Source organism: Neophocaena asiaeorientalis, unplaced genomic scaffold (assembly GCF_003031525.2).
Source record: "Neophocaena asiaeorientalis asiaeorientalis breed wild unplaced genomic scaffold, Neophocaena_asiaeorientalis_V1.1 scaffold82, whole genome shotgun sequence".
NCBI classification, from domain to species: Eukaryota; Metazoa; Chordata; class Mammalia; order Artiodactyla; family Phocoenidae; genus Neophocaena; species Neophocaena asiaeorientalis.
Genome location: NW_020173068.1, coordinates 1,961,858 through 1,982,259, shown reverse-complemented (window position 1 = coordinate 1,982,259; position 20,402 = coordinate 1,961,858). Strand labels below are relative to the sequence as shown.

Genomic DNA, 20,402 nt, shown 5'->3' with positions numbered 1-20,402 from the left:
CCTGATACCAAAACCAGAAAAAGATGTCACAAAAAAAAGAAAATTATAGACCAGTATCACTGATGAACATAGATGCAAAAGTCCTGAACAAAATACTAGCAAACAGAATCCAACAACATATTAAAAGGATCATACACCATGATCAAGTGGGATTTATCCCAGGAATACAAGGATTCTTCAATATACACAAATCAATCAATGTGATACACCATATCAACAAATTAAGGAATAAACACCATATGATCATCTTAATGGATACAGAAAAAGCTTTTGACAAAATTCAACACCAATTTATGGCTAAAAACTCTCCAGAAAATTGGCATAGAGGGAACCTACTTCAACATAATAAAGCCCATATATGACAAACCCACAGCAAACAACATACTCAATGGTGAAAAACTGAAAGCATTTCCACTATGATCAGGAACAAGACAAGGATGTCCACTCTCGCCACTCTTATTCAACATAGTTTTGGAAGTTCTAGCCATGGCAATCAGAGAAGAAAAAGAGATAAAAGGAATACAAATTGGAAAAGAAGAGGTAAAACTGTCACTGTTTGCCTCTGACATGATACTATACATAGAAAATCCTGAAGATGCTACCAGAAAACTACTAAAACTAATCAATGAATTTGGTAAGGTTGCAGGATACAAAATTAATACACAGAAATCTCTGGCATTCCTATACACTAACAATGAAAAATCAGAAAGAGAAATTAAGGAAACAATCCCATTTACCATTGCAACAAAAAGAATAAAATACCTAGGAATAAACCTATCTAAGGAGATGAAAGATTTATTATCAGAAAACTATAAAACACTGATGAAAGAAATCAAAGATGACATAAACAGATGGAGAAAATACCATGTTCTTGGATTGTAAGAATCAATATTGTGAAAATGAAAATACGACCCAAAGCAGTCTGCACATTCAATGCAATCCCTATCAAACTACCAATGGCATTCTTCACAGAATTAGAACAAAAAATTTTACAATTTGTATGGAAACACAAAAGACCCCGAATAGCCAAAGCAATCTTGAGAAAGAAAAACGGAGCTGGAGAAATCAGGCTCCCTGACTTCAAACTATACTGCAAAGCTACAGTAATCAAGACAGTATGGTACTAGCACAAAAACAGAAATATAGATCAATGCTACAGGATAGAAAGCCCCGAGATAAACCCACGCACATATGGTCACCTAATTTATGACAAAGGAGGCAAAAACATACAACGGAGTAAAGACAGCCTCTTCAATAATAAGTGGTGCTGGGAAAACTGAAAAGCTACATGTAAAAAAAGAAATTAGAACACTAACACCATACACAAAAATAAACTCCAAAGACCTAACTGTAAGACAAGACACTATAAAACTCTTAGAGGAAAACATAGGAAAGGCACTCCTTTACATAAACCACAGCAAGATCTTTTTTGACCCACCTCCTAGAGTAATGGAAATAAAAACAAAAATAAACAAATGGGACCTAATGAAACTTAAAAGCTTTTGCACAGCAAAGGAAACCATAAACAAGATGAAAAGACAACCCTCAGAATGGGAGAAAATATTTGCAAAAGAAACAATGGACAAAGGATTAATCTCCAAAATATACATACAGCTCATGGAGCTCAATATCAAAAAAACAAACAATTCAATTAAAAAATGGGCAGAAGACCTCAATAGACATTTCACCAAAGAAGACATACAGATGTCCAAGAGGCACATGAATAGATGCTCAACATCACTAATTATTAGAGAAATGTAAATCAAAACTACAATGAGGTATCACTTCACACTGGTCAGAATGGCTGTTATCAAAAAATCTAGAAACAATAAATGCTGCAAAGGGTATGGTGAAAAAGGAACCCTCTTGCACTGTTGGTGGGTATGTAAATTGATACAACCACCATGGAGAACAGTATGGAGGTGCCGTAAAAACTAAAAATAGAACTACCATATGACCCAGCAATCCCACTACTGGTCATACACCTAGAGAAAACCATAATTCAAAAAGAGACATGTACCACAATGTTCATTGCAGCACTATTTACAATAGCCAGGACATGGTAGCAACCTAAATGTCCATCAACAGATGAATGGATAAAGAAGATGTGGCACATATATACAATGGAATATTACTCAGCCATAAAAAGAAACGAAATTGAGTTATTTGTAGGGAGGTGGATGGACCTAGAGTCTGTCATACAGAGTGAAGTAAGTCAGAAAGAGAAAAACAAATACTGTATGCCAGGAGGGCAGGAATAAAGACGTAGACATGGAGAATGGACTTGAGGACACAGCGGGGGAAGGAGAAGCTGTGGCAAAGTGAGAGTAGCATCAACATATATACACTACCGAATGTAAAATAGTTAACTAGTGGGAAGCAGCAGCATAGCACAAGGAGATCAGCTCAGTGCTTTGCGACAACCTAGAGACATGGGATAGGGAGGGTGGGAGGGAGGCTCAAGAGGGAGGGGATATGGGGATATATGTATGCATATGACTGACTCACTTTGTTGTACAACAGAAACTAACACAGTATTATGAAGCAATTATACTCTAATAAAGAGCTATTTTTAAAAAATAACTATAAATGCAGTATAACCTTTAAAAACTGTGAATCACTTTATTGTACACCTGTAACCTATATATTGTATATCAACTATACTTCAACTAAAAAAAAAAACCAAAAAGCAATCATATGTGCCCTTTTGTGTCTGGTTTCTTTTACTTAGCAGAATATTTTCAGGGTTCATCCAAGTAGTAGCTGGTATCAATACTTCATTCCTTTTATGGCTGAATAATATTCCATTGAATTTATAGGCCACAATTTATCTATCCATTCATGCACTGATGGACAGTTGGGTTGTTTCCACCTTTTGCTTGTTATGAACACTGCTATAAACATTCGTGTACAAGTTTCTGTGTAGACATATATTTTCATTTCTCTTGGATATATACTTAGGAGTAGGATTGTTGGCTTATGTGGTAATTCTGTTTATCTTTTTGAGGAACTGCCAAACCATTTTACACAGTGGCTGCAACATTTTACATTCTCACCAGCAATGCAAAATTCCTGTGCATCCTTGCCAACTTTTTTCCCCATTAAACCATCCTAGTGGGTTGAAGTGGTATCTCATTGTGGGTTTGATTTGAATTTAATGACCAATGATGTTGAACAGTTTTTCATGTGTCATCCATATCTTCTTTGAAGAACTGTGTATTCAATTCCTTTGCTGACATTTTAATTGGGCTGTTTACCTTTCTATTGCTGAGTTGTAAAAGTTCTTTATATAGTCTGAATACTAAACCCAAATCAGATATATGATTTGTAAATATTTTCTCCCATTCTGTAAGTTACCTTTTCACACTCTTGATAATGTCCTTTGATGCAATTTCTAATTTTGATGAAGTCCATTTTTTTTGTTTCTTGTGCTTTTGGTGTCAAATCTAAGAACCTATCACCAAACCCAAGCCCATCAAGACTTACTTATTTTCTTCTGGTAATTTATAGTTTTAGTTCTTATAGATTGTCGATCCATTTTGAGTTAATGAGTGATATATGAAGTGAGCTGGGTGTCCAACTTCATTCTTTTGTATGTGGTTTTCCAGTTGTCTTAGCACCACTTGTGGAACAGACTATCCTTTTCCCAGTGAGAGGTTGTGGCACTTTTGTGGCCACATATACAAGGGCTTATTTCTGGACTCCCAATTCCATTCCATTGGTCTATGTCTATCCTTATGCCATACCAGTTTTGATTACTCAAGCTTTGTACTAAGTTTTGAAATCAGGAAGTGTGAGACATCAAGATTGTTCTTGCTATTCAGGACCCCTTGAACCTTCAAAGAATTTGAGGATGAGCTTCTCCACTTCTGCCAAAAAAAAAAAAAGCCATTGGAATTTTGATAGGGATTGCATTTAATCTATAGAGCACTTTGGGAAATACTGCCATTTTAACAAAATTGTCTTCCAATCTATGAACATGGTATGTTTTACCATTTATTTAGGTTTTCTTTCAGGATGTTTGTAATTTTATTTTTTTCATAAATTTATTTTATTATCTATTTTTGGTTGTGTTGGGTCTTTGTTGCTGTGCATGGGCTTTCTCTAGTTGCAGTGAGCAGGGGCTACTCTTCATTGCAGTGCACAGACTTCTCATTGAGGTGGCTTCTCTTGTTGCGGAGCACGGGCTTCAGTAGTTGTGGCACGTGTGCCTCAGTAGTTGTGGCTTGCGGGCTCTAGGGCACAGGCTCAGTAGTTGTGGCACACAGGCTTAGTTGCTCTGCAGCATGTGGGATCTTCCCAGACCAGGGCTCAAACCCATGTCCCCTGCACTGGCAGGCAGACTCTTAACCACTGTACCACCAGGGAAGTCCCTGTAACTTTCAGTGTACAAATCTTTCACCACCTTGTTTAAATTGATTCCCAAGTATTTTATTCTTTTGGCTGCTGTTGTAAATGGAATTAAAATTTTTTTTTTCAGATTGTTGCTGGTGTATAGAAATACAGTTGATTTGTGTGCAATCTCATACCCTGCAATTTTGCTGAATTTACTTATCAGCTCTAGGAGCTTTCTTACAGATTCTTTGGGATTTTCTATATATAGGATTTTATCTGTGAAGTTTTACTTCTTCCTTCCCAATCTGGCTTTTTTCTTCCTTAATTGCTCTGCTAGACCTTCCAGTATAATTGTGAATAGCAGTGGTGAAAGTGGACACCCTTGTCTTATTCCTAATCTTAAAGGTAGTTTTCAGCCTTTCACTATTATGCTTGATGTGTTTTTTTTCATAAATCCCTGTATCATGTTTATAAATTTCCCTTCTATTCCTAACGAGTGTTAGAATTTTACCAAATGTCTTCTGCAGCTGAGATGATTATATGGCTTTCTTCTTGTCGTATTAGCTTGGCATATTTGATTTTTATGGTGAACCACCTTAATATCCCTGGAGATACACCTCCATACTACAACACTAGTCTCTTCTTTTTCATTAAGGTCTCCTTTGCATTTAGAATGGTCCCCCTGCAAGGCAGTAATTTTTAAAGCATCCACTTTATTTCTGTATCCTTTAAGCCTGATGTACTACTAGAGTACTGCTTAGTGACATATCAACTAAAGACAGACTTTGGGTGAAAGAAGTCATGGATACCCCACAAATCAAAAATTGGATTAGACTACACGTATGCATATGACCCCAGGAGAAAGTTATACCAAAACTGTTCCTCTTCCAATAGGATTTCCATTTTTAGTATTTCCTTCATACTTTGTTGTAGAAAACTATGATAATCTCAAGTACTGCTCAACTGCTGTGGATGCTGACACCATGAACAGCGTAAGGGAGGCTTGCACTGACACGAAGCACAAGTGTGACCAGTGCTTCAACTGCTGGTTTGCCGAGAAGTTCCTCATTGGGGACCCATGCACCGACCTCTTCAAGCACTCAGCAGTGAGTTCAGAAAGGAGGAGATTCCTATTGAAGGACTGGAGGTTCATGGGCATGGCAAAGAAAAGACTGAAAGTTCTTCTTGACCTTGACAGTCACCTTGAAAATGGACTCCTCATATCAGGAAGTTGAGGACTCTGGATCGTGTCAATTAAAGCTGTGAAGATAGCATGGATTTGATAAATTTAGGAGGGAGGAGTTTCCTTTCCTCCTTGGTATTTTTCCTCTCACTTGTAGAAAATGATGAACCATCACTCTTTGAGATTTCTGCCTTTGGCATCTCAGCACACTAAATAATGGGATTATTTGGGATTATGGTTGCAATATTTGGTCTGGGATCAGTTTATTTTGTTGTTTGTTTGTTTGTTTTGCCATACACAGGCCTCTCACTGTTGTGGCCTCTCCCGTTGTGGAGCACAGGCTCCAGACACGCAGGCTTAGCGGCCATGGCTCATGGACCCAGCCGCTCCGTGGCATGTGGGATCTTCCCAGACCGGGGCACGAATCCATGTCCCCTGCATCGGCAGGTAGCCTCCCAACCACTGCACCACCAGGGAAGCCCTGGGATCAGTTTTAAATATATCTTGTATGTAAATGCTGATAAGCTCGTCAGGATGACCAAGGTTGCCTAACCTCTTGGGCTATGCTTTGAAGGACATTCCGTACACTGTACTGAGGTTACTGTTCATGGAAGCAACTGGTTAGGATCTCTCTTTTGTCTCAGGGAGCTAATGCTCTAGAAGATCAATGCTTGGGAGCACAGTTCTATTTTTATATAGTAACTTGTTAAGATTGCTGATGGACTGGGTGAGCCAAGAGAAAGACAGCTTTTAACAGTTGCCTACCTTAACAAGAGGTGTCAGATCTTATATTAAGATGTGAAAACTTCAAGAACAGTGTGGTGAACACCATTTCAGAGCTCATGGTGTAGTTCAGGAATTAAGATCCTTGTAGTAGCTAAGGAGGAAGATCCTAAATGGCAAAGATTTGTTGTTGCCACCTTTCAACTTAAGTCAATGAATTAAGTCAACCTGTATATGATAAAAACACCAAAATGAGGCATCTGGTTAAATGTTGTGGGGGAGTTGCTTTATCTGCCTTGCTTACCCACCGTGCCCTGTAATGCCTTTAATCATGAAGATGGAATAAACTGTAACATTTAGTTTCTAAAAAATAAAATAAAGTACTGCTCAAGAAGTTATCTAGATTAGTGCCTTCCAAAGAGGACATACCAATCACAATAGGGTACGAATGTTTATATCAACAAAATGATCTTTGCCAGTTTGACAAGTGAAATGTCTTCTTGTAGTTCAATTTTGTAATTCTCTTGGATGAGGCTGTGCATCTCTATACATGAATATAGTATTTTACAAGGGAAGCAGCTACAATTAGGGCTAAATTTTTTCAAGGCAACGCTTCGTATTAAGCACCCAGCATATCAAAGGTTTTTCTGAAAATAAACAAACATACCAGGTGCATTTATAATATTCTCTTAAGAGTTTATTATAAACTAGTGTCACAGGCCACAAGGAAGTAAAAGGACTATGTACAGCCTTACGGGAAACAGGCAGGGAGCTGAGGAGGGCCAAGATGAGTCTAGGGCCTTGGTGGGCGCATTCCCGGGGGAGGGGGCCCTGTAAGGGAAACCAGACAATCCGGTGAGACTCCGCGAACAACGGCTTAACAAACAAACAGGTGTGGTAACGTGGCCCTGGGGAATCGGGCCCACGCCTCTGTGGAGCTACTTCCATAACTCTGTGGCCAAGGTCAAAGAAGGCCTGAAGTAAGAGTAAGAAGTTTAGTCAGTGCCTGATCTGCAACTTGAATCCCCACCCTACCCCAGCCTCCCACACCCTGCAGTTATCAAATGATCAGAGGGGGACTCCTCTGGGGCTAACTGGGCTCCTTATGCTTATAAAGCTCATAAATGGAAAACCCGAATTAGAGACACAGTGGTCAGCAGGTTTGGCCGTGGGTTAACTTAGAGGCCACTATGGGTTGGTGGAAAGAACACTGGTCTGGACACTGAGCTCTCTGGGCCTGTTTCCTCATCTATAAAGTGAGAGAGCTGATCTACTTCAGCATTTCTCAAACTGGAATTAAACAGATATACATAATAGTGTAGCAAAGCACAGAGCCCCTCCTTAATTACTAGACACTCCCAAACCAAAGGGCATAAGACCTTCGTTGGTCATGCAACAGAATGCATTATTTCACAGTGACCTGAGAATACTGCCCTGGACACTGAGCCCTGTGTACAGGGCTGCTCTCACTGTTCTAAGAGGGAGGTAAGGTCAATTTAAGAAATGCTTGTTCCCTCTTTCCTTTCTGGACAAAACTGTCCTCTAAGAGTTCACTTCCTGAGGCTTAAGGCCTAAAAGCCCAAAGGTATGGTCAAAATCCAATCTTCCCTCCATTGCCCATCCCAACATGGCTCTAGAGAAGGAAGTCAACGCCACTGCTGAAGGCACTTACCTCGCATCCCTGGGGGAGGGGGCCGCATGCCTGGTGGGGGCATGCCCATTGGAGTGCCTCGTCCAGGGGGAATCCCCATTGGGGGACCCATGGGAGGCCTCATACCAGGAGGTGGGCCCATCATGCCTGCAAGAGAAAAGCCCCAAGAATATAGCTCAAGAGTCTGCCTTGAAAAGGTAGCAGGAAACATACAAAACTGTCCACCAAGTTTTGAGACAGAAGGACCATTCCACCCTCCCAGCCCCTCCTAGCAAACCAGGACTTGAGCCAAAGAAGTGAGGCTCTTGCCCAGATAGTTCCACAGTCAGTCAACCAAGCTGGATCTCAGAGTAATCCTGCTTAATTACACAAACTCATCATCAGTTTCAGTCAAGGTTATGTCTCATCATAAATCCAGCTAAGGCATCTTCTATCAATTAGCAAGGTTCTCCTCATGGGCTTCTCACCTGGAGGGGGTGCCCCTCGGCCCATAGGTGGGGGAGGACCCGCACGGCCAGGTGGGTACTGGGTTGGGGCCCCTGCAATGCTGGCTGTGGCAGCAGCTGCAGCTGCTGCAACAGTGCCTCTTCCTTGTGGGGTCATCACCTAAGAGGACACAGGAGAGAAGTCAGGCAGGACAGTACAGTGCAATGCGGTGTCCCACTCTCCTCCCCAACTTGGTAAAGAAACAGCAGACACCAAATCCCCTAAGCTACAACTCGTGGCATCAGACTTCCTATTTAAAACTATCTGCCAGGGACTTCACTGGTGGTGCAGTGGTTAAGAATCCACCTGCCAACGCAGGGGACATGGGTTCGATCCCTGGTCTAGGGAGATCCCACATATGCCGTGGAGCAACTAAGCCCATGCACAGCTACTGAGCCTGCACTCTAGAGCCCACGCACCACAACTACTGAAGCCCGTGCACCTAGAGCCCGTGCTCCGCAACAAGAGAAGCCACCGCAGTGAGAAGCCCGCACACCACAACAAAGAGTAGTTCCCGCTCGCCGCAACTAGAGAAAGCCTGCGCGCAGCAATGAAGACCCAACGCAGCCAAAAATAAATAAGTAAAATTTTAAAAACAATAATAAATATATAAGTAAATAAAAAATAAAACTATCTGTCAGAGAAGATCAAGCTTGAATGCTCAATTCCCATTTTCTAGGCCTAAGTTAAGTATGCCCAATCCAAATTAGATAAGGCACTTGCATTTTCAAATAAGACTGATAATAGGTTGCAAGAGCTGTAGTACAGCTGACCTTGAACATGGATTTAAGCTGCCAGGGTCTACTTATCCGCAGATTTTTCTCAATACATACTACAGTACTACACACAATCTTGGTCGAATCCCTTGGATACAGAGCGCCAACTGTAAAGTTATATGCAGATTTTCAACTAAACAGTTGGCATTCCTAACCCCTGCATTGTTCAAGGATCAAGAATTCAAATGCTGTCATGGAAACACTTTGTTCCAATTCAGTTGGCCAAAATACTTTTTATACATCTCTTTTTTTCCCCCATTTTTTGGCCACACCTCGCAGCATGTGGGATCTTAGTTCCACAACCTGGGATTGAACCCATGCCCCCTTGCAGTGGAAGCGCAGAGTCCTAACCACTGGACCACCAGGGAAATCCCCTGCATCTTTAATAGCATCAACATTATTTTGTAATAGCAAGTTTTCCTTTTTGCTTGACTCTGGGACCATATGTGAAGCATAGTGAAATACTGAGAGCCTGGCAATCATAAGTTGATTGATCACTCTGGACTCTTCCCAAACTGTGGACCCTCACTCTATCCTATATTTTAACCACCAGACGTTGGTACCCCTTCCCCAACTCCTCACCTGTTGGGATGGCCCACCAACCCCACGCACCGGCCCAGCAAGTCCTGCAGGGGCCTGGGGCATGGGAACACCAGCTGGGATTCCTCTGCCAGCAGCTCTGCCAATCCCTGGGCCCCCAGCAGCTCCAGCAAGTGGCACTCGTGCAATGCCAGTCTGAAAAATAAAGATACATGTTAAAATGCTTGTGGCCTAGAGATTTTTTTTTTTTTTTCGGTACGCAGGCCTCTCATTGTTGCGGCCCCTCCCGTTGCGGAGCACAGGCTCCGGACGCGCAGGCCCAGCGGCCATGGCTCACGGGCCCAGGCACTCCGCGGCATGTGGGATCTTCCTGGACTGGGGCACGAACCCGTGTCCCCTGCACTGGCAGGCGGACTCTCAACCACTGCGCCACCAGGGAAGTCCATGACTTTTTAAAAGCGTACAGCAACTGGAAAAATGTTTACAATGTTAAGCGAAAAAGCAGAATGATATATTACATACCTATTACAAGTAAAAAAAAAAAAAAATGTGGACAAAAATTAAAACAAGGTAAGAGGATTATTCCTTTAACAAACAATATATTAAAATGAAAAAGGGAAAAAAAATTTGGTTAGATCCTCTAAAGCCTCTTCCATTCTCTAAAGGTAGGCTGATGTTAATGAACCAAGATTGCCTGGAATCAAATGTCAGTATCACCACTTTCTAGCTGTGACACCTTGTGCAAGTTACTAAACCTCAGTCTGTATTATCTATAAAGTGGGAATAATTTATCTCAAAAGACTGTTATAAGGATTAAATCAAATACTGAAGGTACCACAGAGCTTGGCACATAGCAGATGCTTAATAAACATTAACTATTATTCTGTAACTGTACAAAAAATACATATGTATTCTACTGTTTGGAGTTATGACTTTTTATGGTCACTAAACTGTTATCACATTAAGAATTGACCCGAATGGCCTTAGATGCCTCTTCTGTTGACTCACTATGTCCATCAACTAAAGAAGAAGGGAGGGCTTTCAAGTTAGAAACCCTCAAATTCTAGTTCCCTACTTCTTACTTGCAAGGTAACCTCTTTAAGATTCTGGTTTATTATCTGTAAATGGGGGACAGAAACCAGAGGATGCCTGTGAGTACTGCAGTGAAAGAGAGAACCCCACACAGAGCCTGGCTCAGGTGGGGCCTCCCTTGCACAAGGTTCCTGGCCTTGCACTGGCTCTCTGCTGACTTACATCTTTGGGAGGTGGTCCCTCTACTGTCATTGAGACCAGGTTCTCCCCTCGAAGTAGCACCAGACCAAGGACTCGCTTTTCTTCTCTCTCCGCTTGTTTTGAGTTCTTTGGTCTAAAGACAGGTTTAGGAGAAGGAACAAAAAAGCAAGCATTAGAAAAAGGGTAAAGTTCAAGTTCACCTATCTAAGGACACTACAAGGTTTGTTTTACACTATACCTACTGACAAATAGTACATAAACTTTCCCTAAGACAGCTCCTCTGGACAGTCTTCACAGGCTGAACTTGTAACCCCTTAGGTGGTTGTCTCCCGTGCCAACAGGATGCACAGACCAAGAGACAGGGTAAGAGTCAAGAAAGCCCAGCCCTGGCTCACTCATGTAGCCACTGTGAAAGCCTTTCCTCAGTCATCTCTTCTTTGCTATTACCCTTTTCCTCCCTCTAGCTTAAGGCCTCACCAGTGCCAGAAGGCAGCCGAAACAATTCCTCAGTCAACTGAATCCCACTCATTCCACTTAACATGCAGTATCCTTCTAGTACCAATTCAACCCCACAGGCCTGTAACTCCACCCCTCACCTCACATTAGAAATAGAAGTTATAAAGGAAAAGGTTAAGAGTTAACTACATAGAAATTACACCTTTGTCCTCAAAGAACAAAAAACAGAAATCTCCAAACAGCAACAACCAGAGAAGTATGAACAAAATATAAATGAATGTAAACCAGGAAAAATAACTGCAAGAAGATGGGGAAAGGAAAGGAAAGCCACAGCCAATATCCTAAAAATAAATACAAAATACCCTAATTTTTTAAAATAACTTAAAGGTTTCATTTTAGTGATATTTTATATTATATTAACAGTAGTTTTCTGTGGGTGCCATTTTTTCCTTTTTTTGACTTACCTATATCTTCTTATTTAATAAAAGCATGTATTGCCCTTTCACAATTAAAAAAAAAAACCCTTTCTGGGTATTTTAAGTTTTTTCTCACATACTTTTATGTACTTTTAATAAATATTTTCTAATAGACACTTTTTAATTATCAGAATAAAGTTAGTTTCATTTAAAAATACAGAAGAGAACAATTTGGAATAGTTCTACACTGATCTGTTGGTCACTGTCTAATGTGTACCTGGCACTCGGCCATCTCTACCACATTTTCTGTGCTGTATTTCTTGACCTCATGCCACAAAGAAAACAACTGTCCCAAAGAGAATCAAAGGGAATTCACAGCCACTGGCAACATACTATGGACGCTGCACGTGACAAAAGAGAGCTGGATGATCATGGAAGTCATGTAACTTCTCTGGGCCTCAAGATGCCTTGAATGTAAAATAGGATGAAATGCAAGACCACATCTTTTAATAGCCTAGAAGCTTAAGATCTGTGAGTCCTAAGACAAGGGAATTACCTAATAACTTATGGAATTGTATTCTCCAATTGTTTCTATAAATGCCAACAAAAAATCACTGGCCCCAAACCCACAAGGGGAGCTGAGCACTTACCCTGAAGAGGGTCAGAGGCTTCTTAAAGCAGTTTCAGACCAGGCTGCACTGGGAGAGCCCTTTAGGCTACAGCTTTACAAATAGGCAATGAGGCCAGAAAATCAAGCTCTCCCCCCTTACACACCTGTGGGGAGAACATGAGAGCCCTTTACCCCAGTACTCAGGGGCACGCAAAGTCAGAGAAACAAAAAGCCTAGCAGCCCTCCTTACAATTTGTACTCTGCTAGAAGTAGAGAGCAAGACTAAGGAAAGAGATGTCTTAGTGTCCAATTTCCCCATTTTAATCTGCCCTGTAAAACAGGAAAGTAAACCAAGAGGAACTAGCTAGCTACATCACCGCCTGTCACTTGGCCCGCCCACCCAAACCACTCCCCATCCACCCAATCCCTCCCCCCACAGCCCACTCCTCACTTGATCTTCCTGAACTCATCACAGTCACAGAGGATCAAATTCATATGCTTGTCAAAAGCTTTAAAGGTGCCAATGAAGATACGGCCATCTTGCAGGATGCACCTCATCCTGTAGTCGATGTGCTGCAGCATCTTGCTGCTCTTGCCCACGGTCTGCAAGGAGAAATCAGCAAGAATGGGACTCAGCTCTTTTAGACCCACATAGCCCTGGTCCTTCCTTGAAACTTCTGCTGCAGCCTTCTTTTCCATGTCTGTCTTTCTCAGTAGTCTCAGCTCTGTCTTCCAGCCACAGACCTTTCCTGGGAATTCTCTCACATCACCCTGTTTTCAACCCTGAGCTGTTATTCTTCCTTCCCTTAAAAACGTCTTTCTCGTATTACAATTGCCTTTGTCTACGCTGTGTATGTTTCAGAGGTGAGAGGGTAAGGTGGCTCCAAACTAATGAAACCCAAGTATATCAGAGATTAGCCATCTGCCATTGTGTAGATTATAGGTGCTGTCGAACACCAACATCTCATAAAAAAGATGTTGGGTAAAAGAGCTGGAATGGGACTGGCACTAAGAATCCAATTAATGAAGAGCTTGTTATCAGAAAGGAGCTGATCAGCTTGGAAGTGAGAATGGAATCCCCCAAATCAATAATTTGTTAGTGTGTCTCCAAGACTACCTTTAGGAGAGAAAAACTTTCTGGTGCTCAGAGTGCTAATGAGTTTGAACACATAATGAGAATATATAACCTGATATACTCCTTAATTAACCCAACAACCTATTCTGCTTTATAGCCTGGCTTCCAATGTAGTTTTGGTAAAATAGAGACACTATATAGACCTCACAATGAGAATGTCAAGTGCCCTTGGCAGTTACACTTCTCTCTAGAAATAAATGACCTGGCATTTGCTTTGTTACATCAGCCTCCTATCAGTCTGACTGGTATAGGCCAATCCTAACTCATGCAAGGGCCTTCTAAGTACCAGGCACTGTGCTTACTATTGATCTCTGTGAGCTTGGACGAGCACAGGTGCTCTGAACCTACAAATGCATGGATTGGAATCTCGACTCCTGCCACCCTGGAGACCCAAGTTATGTGGTTCAGTCTCTTTCAGATGACCATTTTAACCCAATTGTAATCACAGCTTCTAACCACATGGTCTGAACGTTTATGGTAACATTTATTGGTCCATCTGTCTTGTACAGCTAATTCTTACTGGGTGCTCACTGGCAGGCACTGCCATAAACACTATTCTCTCACTTAATCTTTAACATCAGATTTTACAGATGAGGCCACTGAGACTGTAAGAGGTTAAGCTGTCTTGGATGTTAGTCAGCCTGAATCCAGTGCCTACTCTTCTAACCAATTCTCCTAACAATACCCTACTAGGTTTCCCTGCTTCCAATTCACCCAATATATAACAGCTACCGAACAGAGTTATCTTTCTAAACACAACTAAGTTCATGTCATTTTGCTGGTTAAAATCCTTCAGTGGCATCCCTCATCACCAACAAAATTAAGTAGCGTGTAAAGCCATTAATAACCAGACTCCTGCCAATTCCTCCCACCTCATTCTTCCTTTTCCCCTCCAAGAACTTTCAATGGTGCTACCCTTCATGCTTTGTTCTGGCAATCCTCCGGATCTACACTATTCCCTCCCATTTTCGCTGGGAAAACGCCTGACAATCTTTCAGGACTCTGCTCCAGAAAGCCTTCTTACCCCGCCCCCCCCGTTACTTTTACTTAATGCTGAATTACCATTCCGAATTATACTATCCATGTCCCCAAATAGAGAATGAACTCGGTGAAGTAAACATTTCATTGTGCAGCCCCAGGGCCTGAAAAGTCAGACATACTCAAACATACATATATGCTGAACAAACGAGTTGAACTTTTCCTCCACTCGTTCATCCTCCGTTCACTCCTCCCCATCTACTAGAACCAAGACTCTAGTTTCAGACACAAGCCCTTCCACCTCTTTCCGCAACTCCTTCTCGGACCCTCACCCGCCTTCACAAGTCTGAGTCTCTCACCGGGTCTTCCCCAGTACTCCTGCGGCGCTAGTACCTGCTCCGACACCCAAGACACACACACACTCATGCTGCAAAGTTTACTCAGCGCCTACGGGATCCCAAGCACTGTGGTCACAGCGGCATGGAGGACCGCAACGCAGTTCTAACCTCTCCTGCAGCGATCGACCCTGGCCTCGGACCCTCATTTCCTGCCTTCCCCTCCCCCACCCCGCCGAGCGACCAAGGTCCGGGTCTTCCCTGTCCCGACTGAGGGGCCGCGGCGGCCGGGGCCTTCACCGCCCGGAGCGGCCAACCCACGGCCTCCTTCCCGGTTAGTCGCGCTCCCCACTCCACAACAGAGTCGGGAGCTCCCGCGCCGCCAGCCTGTGCCTCCTCACCATGGTGGCGGTTCTGATGGCTCCGATTCCCGCCGGATTCGCCTCCGCAGAGGCCTAGAAGCCCGCCACTAGCTCGCTTCCCGCCGCCGCTACCGGAAACGCGACCGCGGGCAAAATGGGGTAAGGTAGAAGGCTGCTTCCGGTCCCGGAGCCAGTCCCTTGAGTTCCGGCCGAGGTGCTGAGCCGTGAGCTTAGAACGGGGCGGGGCTTCGGAGGGGTTGAGGGCGGTGCTAGCGTTAAACTGAATCGCAGAGGCTTAGGATCTTCTCTGTTGGACACCTTCCTAGTTTCTGTCGGTACTAGAGCTGCTCCTCTTCACCCTCACCACCCAACCCCCGCGCCCCAGCCCATTAACTCTCGGTCCTCATCTCCCACCACTCTACCCCAGCTCTGTCCTCTACAGCCAGTGTCCCTGCTTTTCCGTGAACTTAGTCGACCTGCTTCAGCTCCTTTGCATTTGCTGTTGCCTCTGCCTGGAATGCTAGTCGTCCAGGTATGAGCACGGCTCACGCCCTCACCTTCACGACTTAAGCTCAAATAATATTTTCCCACTGAGGACTTTCCTTGTCGTCCTGTTTAAAACTGCAATCTTCCCACCCATCCCTGTTTTATTTTTCTCCTTAACATTGATTGCTAACATACCATATATGTTATTTTATTATCCCTCCCCATTAGAATGTAAGTTCGAAGGGTATAGATTTTTCTTTGTGTATTGTTCATTGCTGTAGTGCCTAGAAGAACACTGCTTAGCACAAAACAAGGGCTTAATAAATATCTGATGAATGAATTTATCAATCCCATCCAGTCCCATGACTTTTGAATGCTACCTATATGATCGGGTTTTTCAAAATCATCCCTCTAGGGCTTCCCTGGTGGCGCAGTGGTTGAGAGTCCGCCTGCCGATGCAGGAGACACAGGTTCGTGCCCTGGTCTGTGAAGATCCCACATGCCGCGGAGCGGCTGGGCCCGTGAGCCATGGCCGCTAAGCCTGCGCGTCCAGAGCCTGTGCACCGCAACGGGAGAGGCCACAACAGTTAGAGGCCAGCGTACCGCAAAAAAAACAAACAAAAAACATTTATTCCTCTAACCCTGGGCTCTTCATTTAACTCTTGGTCTTTAGTATCCATAGACATGGATGTCTAGTAGGTATACTAAATTTAATATGTTGAAAACTGAATTCTTGCTTCTATTCACTCTTCTTCCTAAAACCACTTCTTACCAGTGTTCCCCATCTCAGAAGTTTCTTGGTTTAAAAAAAAAACAACAGGGCTTCCCTGGTGACACAGTGGTTAAGAATCCGCCTGCCAACGCAGGGGACATGGGTTTGAGCCCTGGTCCGGGAAGATCCCACATGCCACGGAGCAACTAAGCCCGTGCGCCACAACTACTGAGCCTGCGCTCTAGAGCCCGGAAGCCACACTACTGAGCCTGCGCTCCAGAGCCTGGGAGCCACAACTACCAAGCCCATGTGCCACAACTACTGAAGCCCACATGCCTAGAGCCCGTGCTCCACAACAAGAGAAGCCACTGCAGTGAGAAGCCTGCGCACTGCAACAAAAGGGTAGCCCCTGCTCACTGCAACTAGAGAAAGCCGACACGCAGCAACGAAAATCCAGGGCAGCCAAAAAATAATTAATTTTAAAAAAAAAACAAAACTTGGCAGCATCCTTGACTCCTGTCTTTGAGAAATTCCTCATCCCTGATTCAAAATGTCTTGAATCAGATTGTAGTCACCTGCTCCACTTCTACTATGCTAGTCCTAGGCACCATCATCTCTGTCTTGGATCACTGAACAAAGCCGTAACTGGTCTCTTTGCTTCCTCTCTTGCTCTCACAGCAGCCAGAGGGATCCTTCTATAATGTACTGAGATTATATCCGATGATGTCATCACCCTGCTCTCCACCTCCCAATAACTTCCCAGCACACGTTGGAATAAAATCCAGCCCTGAATCTCTCTCTCTGCATCTAACTTCATCTCCCTCAACATTCCCCTCATTCATCATCTTCCAGCCACACTAGTCTCCTTCCTGTTCCTCAAATCCAGCAAGGATATCTTCCACCTCAGGGCTTTTTAATCCTCACACCAGACCTAAAATGCACATTCTGTCACCCTATTTCTGTCAACCCGTAGATGAAGAGATGGAGGATCAAAGAGATGAATTATCTTGTCCAAGGTGGCAGAGTCGACAGTCAGAATAGGAATATGTGCCATTTGTCTCCTCATTGGCTCCAAAGTTACCCTGCCTCCTAACATTATCACTTATGCACACACTTAAAAATTACTTATTTAGCACCTACTAAGGCTATGCACTGTTACTGGGATACAAAGTCCCTTCCCTGAAGGAATTTATGTTCTAGTAAGAAAGGCAGACAATAAACCAAACAAATAAGCATACAAGGTAACATTAGAGTGACATGAAAATATAAATAAAGTAGGGTAGGGGAACTGAGAGTGATGGGTTGCAAGTTTGGCTAGATGGTCAGAGAAAGCCTCTCTGAGGAGTGGCATGTGAGCAGAGACCTCAGTCAAGTGAAGGACATTCCAAACATTTCATATAAAGGGAATCATGTAATATGTGATCTTTTGTAACTGCCTTCTTTCACTTAGCATAATGTTCTCAAGGGTCATCCACGCTGTGGCATGTATCAGTACTTCACTTCTTTTTATGGCTGAATAATATTCCATTGTATGGATAGACCACTTTTGTTTATCCATTCACCAGCTGACAGACATTTGGGTTGTTTCCACCTTTGGCTATTATGAATGAGGCTGCTATAAACATGCATGTATGCTTTCATGTGATTATATGCTTTCATTTCTCTTGCATGTATACCTAGGAATGGGTCATATGGGTCATATTGCTGGGTCGCATGGTAACTTTAATCATTTGAGGGACTGCCAGACTGTTTTCCAAAGGGGCTGCACCATTTTACATTCCCACCAGCAGTGTATGCGAGTTCTGATTTCTCCATGTCTTCACCAATGTTTGTTACTATGTGACTTTCAGATTCAAGCTATCCTAGTGTGTGTGAAGTGGTATCTATCTCAAAGTTTTGATTTGCATTATTATCCTGATGACTAATGATGTCCAGCATCTTTTCATGTACTTATTGGCCAGCTGTGTATCATCTTTGCATTGTCTTTTATTATTGAGTTGTGAGAGTTCTTTATGTATTCTAGATATAAGTCCCTTATCAGATATATGATTTATAAACATTTGCTCTCATTCTGTGAGTTGTCTTTTCACTTTACAGTGTCCTGCACAATAGTTTTTAATTTTGATGAAGTCCAATTTATCTTTTTTCTTTCGTTGCTCAGGCTTTTGGTGCCATAGCTAACAATCTTTTACCAAATCCAAGATCATGAAGATTTAACCCTATGTTTTCTTATAATAGTTCTACAGTTTTCATTCTTACGTTTAGATCTTTGATACATTTTCAGTTATTTTTTGTACATGACATAAGGCAAGAGTCAAACTTTATTCTTTGGCAAGAAGATATACAGTTGTCCCAGCACCATTTGTTGAAAAGACTATTCTTTCCCCCACTGAATGGTCTTGGCACCTTGAGGAAATCAGTGGACCATAGACACATGATTTTATTTCTTATCTCTCAATTCTATTCCTTTGATCTATATGCTTTGTAGTAAGTTTTGAAATCAGAAAATGTGAGTCCTCCTAATTTGTTTTTCTTTTTCAAGATTGTTTTGGCATTCTGCATCCCTTGAAAATTCCATATTAATTTTAGAATCAGTTTGTCAATTTCCACAGATCAGGAAAAGGGGGCCATGAATTCCAGAGCTGGGGGTTAAACAAGCTATTCATTTGGCCTTTGTTTGGTAAAGTATTCCCAAGTTTCAGTCTAGATCAGGGATTTGCAAACATTTTCTGTTAGGAGTCAGATAGTATTTTAGGGTTTTGGGCCATATGGTCTCTAATGCAATTACTCAACCCAACCATTGTAGTATGAAAGCAGCTATAGACAATATGTAACAATGTGTGGCTGTACTATGATAAAACTTTATTTATGAACACAAATATGTGTCACAAAATATTATTCTTCTTTTGATTCTTTCCAATGATTTAAAATGTAAGAAGCATTCTTAGCTTGCAGGCCTTAAAAAAACAGGTGGCAGGCCAGATTTGGCCTTCAGGCTGCATTTTGCCATCCCCTGGTTTAGACCATTAAGTTTGTGTCTGGGTTCAGGGCCATTGCCCCAGCTAGTATTAATAGTAATTTTGACGTGCATTATTTCTTTGGTTTATCTCTGGGTTCACTGAATAACTGCAGTCAAAAGTTTGCGTCTTTGCCCTCATATAAAAACTGTACACATTCACATCTGTATCAACGTGAGTCCAGTGAGGAGACAGAAACCACACGGTAACTTAAATGGGAAATTTAGCAGGAAGAATTACTTTGCAATGATAGAAAAGTAACTGTAAATATTAAAAGAAAACCCTCAGCTAAGGGAGAGTACCTAAAGAAGCATAAACCTAGAAGGAGGTTTCCCTCCCCAAGGTTTGGGTTCAGCCCTCACTAGAGAAGGTGTGGTTTCAGCCCACTGGATGGTGGAGAAGTTGGTAGGAAGGGCCAGAACTTTGCACAGGCCAGAGCTGGTCTGCAGTCGCCAGGCAAGTAGGAATATCCCTGTGCAGCACAGGCAAGCCAAGGCTGGTTGGCAGGTACACAAAGGGAGCCCGACATGCACAGACAGTCAGGGTGTTGATGTTGACACAAAGCCTGGACCATACAGTATCTGTGTCTGAAGGGCCGCAGCAAACAAACCTCTGGGGCCAAGTCAGCCAAGACTGATGGGTGGGTGAGCAAAAGAGGTCAAGGTACTGCTATAGGTGCTGCTAGAAATGGAGGCTGAAAAGCTGCAAAAACCTAGTGCACTTAGGTGCACAGCTTAGGCTGGGGCAGCTATGGGTGGCTGCTGGGGCCCTGGTGCACATGCATGTGGAGCTAAGGAGAGGGTCTGGGGAGCAACAATCAGGCTTGGGAGGCTCTGAGCCTCTGCACAGGATGAAGGTCCAAGGTGGCCCCAGGGTGTGTCCCCATGGTGCTGAAGAGAGGGTACAGGAGCAGCAACCTGGGCTGGAGCACAGGCCTGTTCTGTTGGGGCTCCTGAGCCACCATCACC

At 42.9% G+C, this 20,402-nt stretch overlaps 1 protein-coding gene and 1 pseudogene across 2 annotated transcripts; one reads left to right on the top strand and one right to left on the bottom strand.

Annotated features, from left to right (window-relative positions):
- Positions 1 to 5,318: 5,318 nt before the first annotated feature.
- On the top strand, positions 5,319 to 5,524 carry LOC112398376 (TP53-regulated inhibitor of apoptosis 1 pseudogene; annotated as a pseudogene).
- Positions 5,525 to 6,675: 1,151 nt separating this feature from the next.
- On the bottom strand, positions 6,676 to 15,395 carry SNRPB (small nuclear ribonucleoprotein polypeptides B and B1). 2 transcript variants are annotated; one of them, XM_024743276.1, is made up of 7 exons: positions 15,259 to 15,395; positions 12,861 to 13,012; positions 10,949 to 11,060; positions 9,737 to 9,889; positions 8,360 to 8,498; positions 7,914 to 8,039; positions 6,676 to 7,216 (listed from the first exon to the last, which is right to left on the bottom strand). In XM_024743276.1, exons 1-7 carry the CDS (start codon positions 15,259 to 15,261, stop codon positions 7,206 to 7,208), a joined length of 696 nt encoding a protein of 231 aa, XP_024599044.1. In that variant the 5' UTR covers positions 15,262 to 15,395; the 3' UTR covers positions 6,676 to 7,205. The 2 variants fall into 2 exon arrangements, with proteins under 2 accessions (XP_024599044.1, XP_024599043.1); XM_024743275.1 differs by having other exon boundaries at positions 6,913 to 7,072.
- Between the last annotated feature and the right edge of the window lie 5,007 nt (positions 15,396 to 20,402).

What these genes read in the sequence shown, in the direction of transcription:
- SNRPB (XM_024743275.1), bottom strand. An exon ending in GATGAGTTCAGGAAGATCAA is followed by an intron (nt 11,061 to 12,860) that starts GTGAGGAGTGGG and finishes ACCTGTCTTTAG; the next exon opens with ACCAAAGAACTCAAAACAAG. An exon ending in TTGGTGGGCCATCCCAACAG is followed by an intron (nt 8,499 to 9,736) that starts GTGAGGAGTTGG and finishes GTGTCCTCTTAG; the next exon opens with GTGATGACCCCACAAGGAAG.